The following is a 5,265-nucleotide window of genomic DNA, read 5'->3' as shown; positions in this document are numbered from 1 at the left end:
AATGGTGTTCTCATACTCCGATGTGAATACCAATCCTTCTCGACAATCGAGATTGTCATGTCAATCCTTTTCAACCGGCGTGTTTCTCTTCAAGTGGATCCGATCACTTCAACATCAGCAACACCAATTATCATTTCTTCTCAACGGTGTTTGTTTCATCCGTCTCCAAGTTGCCTTTGTTTTTTTCCCGCCCACCCACCCTTTTTCCTCAAGGACTCAGATTTCTTAATCATGTATCCTTCTATTTGACAGAAGTCTCTTCATTCTTTTCTTTCGATGTTCTTATCCGGTAATTTCCCATGAAGATGATCAACAGTTTCAAGTTCATCATCCTCCGTTTTTTTGCTTCTCCGGTGGATCCAATTCAAGCTTTGGATATTCATCATATTCCTTTCCTCGTTTCTAATGCTTTCTCATGCCGATGCACCTCTTAATCATTCACCTCTCGCTTCTCATTCGTTCTGGAGTGCTGAAGATATCTCACAAGACTTGTGTTTCCATTCTCAATCCTTTCAAGATATTTCGAGGTTGTTATCTCATTCAAGCCACTTAATGCAACCGGTGCAATTTCTCTTTTAAATCTTTTCAACGGTGTTATTTTGAGTGGTCCCTAACCCACAGGTCTTTTCCCGGGATCTTACCTGACTCTTCTAATTATTCCGGAGCTATCCCAAATTCTTTTCCAAGTTTGATGTAAGAATGAATTTTCATCAGTCACATGCCTTCTCCAAGATCTTTCAAATTATTTTTCATTGTTGGCTCAACAACCTTGTTTTTTTCATTCTCCCGGAGTATCTCATACAATTCATGGTGGTTCGCATCTTCATTCTCAACATGTGAAGACCGAAGAAGGATTTCTCTTAAATCTTGTCCGTTCTCTTGAAGATTCATGGTTCTAGCTTCATGCTATCCTCATAATTGTTTTGATTGTGACAATTCTTTTCTTACCATCCGGAGCATTTCTTGAGTTGTTTCCATTTCTTTCCTCCGAAGTCCATCATGTCATAATTCTTCATTCTCAGCGTGTAGCTATTGTTCTCCAAATCTTACCGGTGAATCGTTCTAATACCCTCTAATCAGTTCATGATCTCTTCGTTCTCATGTATCTAAATCCCCTCAAATATCTACATTTGTTTTCCAATTCTTCCCGGTGAATTGTGCCTTTGCTACGTTTATTTTCAATTCTTACGGTGGGTCGTTCAAGATTTCACCTCTTTCGTTATCATTTAATTCATTCGTTCTTTCCGAATCCTACCTGTGGATCGTTGAAGACTTTTCGGAAGTTTACGCCATATCTCTTTAATCCTTTCTACGAGAATAAGTAGTATGCCAAATCCGTTGCTTGTCATCAATTTAAATTGGTGAAGGATACGCATAACATAATTCTTGTTCTTGTTTCATCAAAGTGATTAATTCCTTCTTTCGGAGTTTGTTCATGATGAATAAATTCTTGGTTTCAGTTGTTTCATCTTTTCTTTTCCCGGAGTTCCAAGCTCTAATTATCACGAAGATCCATCTAAATCATTGCAAGGCTTCACCTTGTGTTTTCAACTTCTCTTTCTTTCTATCACCCTTTTGTTTACCGGAGTTCTTCATGGAGGCTCTACATGGTGATGGTTCATCAAGGATTTAATTCCCTCTCAAAGTTTTCATCGAGATTCTTTCCTAAAGAGCTCAAATATTCTTCTTCCTGCATTCCAAAGTGCAATTCTTTCTACCTTATCTTCTGAGGTGGTGTTAGGTCATTCTTGATAATTTCCCTTTCGTGTTTCATGATTCACAAGTTTTCAAGAGTGACATATTTAAATCCATCATTTTCTCTTTATTCAAGAGATCTTTTCAACCGTCAATCTCTTCATTGGAGTTACCTTGGTATAGATTTCACCTAAAGCCTTCCATAAGGAATGTTGCTATTTTGGTGCTTATTAATGACCCAAGTTATCTCTTTTCCATCTTGATGGAACAAGCTTTCATCTCTTCGTTAATCTCAAGCAAGCAATTGTTTCCGTTAGTGGCCGGTTGTCACCTCATAATGTTGAGATGTTTCCATAAGCCCACTACAAACTTATTCTTTTCGTTGTTGGTTTTCCAACAACTCCGTTCTATCCTTCTTTTTAAGGAGGCTCTTTCAAATTCAATTGTCATAGAAGTTGTTGTTCTCTTCTCTATTCTCTCGATTCCACTCTTTCATTTGTCCCGAAGGCATCGTGATGTTTTCTTTGACCCATCATCTCATTTTGGAGATCATGTTCTTTTCCTTACTTATCCATTTAACCGGAGTGTTGTGTTCTAATTCAAGTTCTTTCATGTTATCAAGTTTTGCCACTCTTTTCAACCTGAGTGCTGTCTGAAATCCTGCTTACCCATTGTGCCATTCTTTCAATAGTTCCGGAGGCAGTGTGTTGTTGATTTCATCAAGTATCTTCCAATCTTCTCAAGTTCATGTTCTATTCCTTCCATGTTCAACCGGAGTGCTGCCCGAATTCTTCCTTTCTCATCTTATTTTAACCGGAGTGGTTTCGAATTCTATCTTGTCCATTAAACTCTTGATTCATGTCTTTGCAACCTTCAAGTCCTCGTAATGTTCCTTGTTCCTCGTTTCTAACAGATTGTTTGCAATCTCGTTCATCTCTATTGTACTCTTTCTTTTAAATTGCTCAACCTCTCAAGGTTCTTTGGTTTCACTCTTTTGTCGAAGAAGCAACTTAGTTTTACCTCTTCTCTTTCTCTTCCATTTTTCCTACGGTGCCATTCTAGACCTCGGGACAAGATCCTCTCGTAGTGGTGGAGTGTTGTAACGCCCCGGATCCGATGCGCCAGGTGTCTGCCAGTTATTCGCCGTCTTTGCCATGTCATTTGCTTGCGTGTTGCTATTTTCCACGTCATCATTTGCATTTCATCTGCATGTTTTTCAAAACTTGCATCCGTTCGGGTTCCGTCGCTTCTCTCCGTTGTCCGTTCCGAGCCCTTTCACACTCGCACGCGCCCGCGGCACCTCCGAAATATTATTTTTATAAGTGGCATAAAAATGTTCTCAGAATGGGTTGCAACTTGTCGTGCGGTCTTATTATAGTGTAGACAGGCCGCCTGCCAAGTTTCGTCGCATTCGGAGTTCATTTGATAGCCCAACCGTTTAACCTACATCCGCAATATAGCCGGTCTATCGTCGGACGTTTTCGGTCTCGGGAAACAGTTGTCGGGCTGCACTTCCCTTCTCTCCCCTCGGCCCTACTCCTCTTCACAGCCCACTAGCCCACCTACCATACCCCTCCTCGCGTCCGGTGTCGTCCGATCGAAATCGGAGGGCTCCGAAACCCCTCAAAACCCCAAACCCTAGCCTCTTTGGCTATATATAGACCCCTTCTCTCCATTTTTGGCCTCCTACCTACCCCCTCCTCAATTCCCGCAGCCGCCAGCCTCCTTCCTCCTCAATTTCCGCGCCGGCCCTCTCCTCCTCCGCCACTTGGCGCTGCCCCCGCTCCCTCCACCAGTCAGCGCCGCCGCGGCCGTCCAGGCCCGCACGAGGCCCCCGAAGCCCATCGGGGCCCGTTCCTCAGCCCGCAGCCCCGAGCTCCCTGCCCCCCTCGATCTGGATCGAGGGAGCCCGAGCGATGCTCTCTCCCGCAGCGCCGGCGAGTCCGCCTGCCTGCTGTCGTCGCCGGAGCCGCCGTCTCCGCCGTCCCAGGTCGCCGCCTCCGCCGTCTCCCGTCTTGCTCTCCTCCTTCCTCACTGCCTCTCTCTCTTCCGCAGGTTGCCGCCGCCGCCGGAGCTCCGAGCTCGCCGCCGCCGCCCGGATCTCGTCGCCGGAGCCCCTCCGACTTCCTCCCGTGGCCGGATCCGGCTTCGCGCTGTCCGGATCGGTCCACTCCAGCCGCCCCGCACCGTTTCTCGCCTGCTTCGCCGTCCAAGGCTCGCCGCCGCTCGCCGGAAGCACTGTCGGCGCAGCCTCCCTCTCTTGCGCGTGCGTGTGAGCGCACGGGGCCGCTGCCTCGCGGGCCCGCAGCCCAGCCGCCGGCCTCCAAGGCCCAGCTCCAGCCGAACTGGGCCTCAGCCCACTAGGTGAGGCCATCCCCAGCGCCCCTCCTTTTTTTTTCCTGATTGGGCCAGCCTGTAGTTTCAGCCCGATGCATGTTTTTTTTTCCTGTTGCGATTTTAGCAATATCCCAGGATTTACCTGTTTTACAGAAAAACCCTCAAACTTCATGCATTTAATTACTCACAAACCATGCATCTTATGTAAATAATTTATATATGTAAAATGCTTAGTTTTTCATCTAGTTTCATAATATGCCACTTTCATCCATGTTTAAAATGTTTAAAATGTTGTTTGTTTAAATTTGCTCAAATGTCATGCTAAAATGATTTATTTCATAACTAAATAACCGTAGCTCGGTTTTAAACAAACTTTATATGTATTTGGGGTGGAAAAATGCCTAGTTTAACATGGTGCACTTTATTTTCCTGTTTAACAACAATAAAATATGTTTTAGGGCAGAACAGTACCGAATCCATAATTTGCATATGGGGATTTTCCGGAATTGTTGTTTGTTGCTTCCGGCCTCATTTAAACTTGCCTAGATAGGTAGTTTCATTATGTTTAACCTCTTGCCATGCTTAACAACATTTAATATTGTTGGTTAGCCTTAACCGAGAGAGAACTAAATAATTGATGTGGTGTTCCGTCAATATGCAACTCGTTGCATATTGAGCTCCACTTAACTTGTAGTATTGTTTGTTGCATTTTGCCATGCCATGCCTCATTAAACCGGACATGCATCATACTTGTTGGTGCATCATGACATGTTTATGCTTGTGTGTTTACTATGTTTTTGTTTCTTTCCGGGTTGCTTCTCTCGTTAGCTTCGGTTTCGTTCCGGAGTTGTGAGGATTCGTTCGACTACGTCCGTTTGTCTTCTTCATGGAATCGTTCTTCTTCCTTGCGGGATTTCAGGCAAGATGACCATACCCTCGAAATCACTACTATCTTTGCTATGCTAGTTTGCTCGCTTTTTTGCTATGCCAATGCTACGATGCCTACCATTTGCTTGTCAGCCTCCCAAATTGCCATGAACCTCTAACCTTTGACACCATTCCTAGCAAACCATTGATTGGCTATGTTACCGCTTTGCTCAGCCCCTCTTATAGCGTTGCTAGCTGCAGGTGAAGTTGAAGATTGCTCCATGGTGGACAGGGTTTTGTTGTGATATCACAATATCTCTTATATTATTAATGCATCTATATATTTGGCAAAGGGTGGAAGGCTCG

The 5,265-nt window shown here is 44.5% G+C and overlaps 1 protein-coding gene across 1 annotated transcript; it reads left to right on the top strand.

The window, feature by feature from the left end:
- Nucleotides 1-276: 276 nt before the first annotated feature.
- On the top strand, nucleotides 277-4,920 carry LOC119350778 (WAS/WASL-interacting protein family member 1-like). Its single transcript, XM_037618442.1, has 3 exons — nucleotides 277-289; nucleotides 3,357-4,059; nucleotides 4,861-4,920. Exons 1-3 carry the CDS (start codon nucleotides 277-279, stop codon nucleotides 4,883-4,885), a joined length of 741 nt encoding a protein of 246 aa, XP_037474339.1. The 3' UTR covers nucleotides 4,886-4,920.
- The last annotated feature ends 345 nt before the right edge of the window (nucleotides 4,921-5,265 follow it).

Source organism: Triticum dicoccoides, chromosome 1B, assembly GCF_002162155.2.
Source record: "Triticum dicoccoides isolate Atlit2015 ecotype Zavitan chromosome 1B, WEW_v2.0, whole genome shotgun sequence".
Classification (NCBI taxonomy): domain Eukaryota; kingdom Viridiplantae; phylum Streptophyta; class Magnoliopsida; order Poales; family Poaceae; genus Triticum; species Triticum dicoccoides.
Note: the sequence above shows the minus strand (reverse complement) of the source record. Positions and strands in the feature narration are given on the sequence as shown.

What these genes read in the sequence shown, in the direction of transcription:
- LOC119350778 (XM_037618442.1), top strand. An exon ending in ACTGGGCCTCAGCCCACTAG is followed by an intron (nt 4,060 to 4,860) that starts GTGAGGCCATCC and finishes TTCTCTCGTTAG; the next exon opens with CTTCGGTTTCGTTCCGGAGT.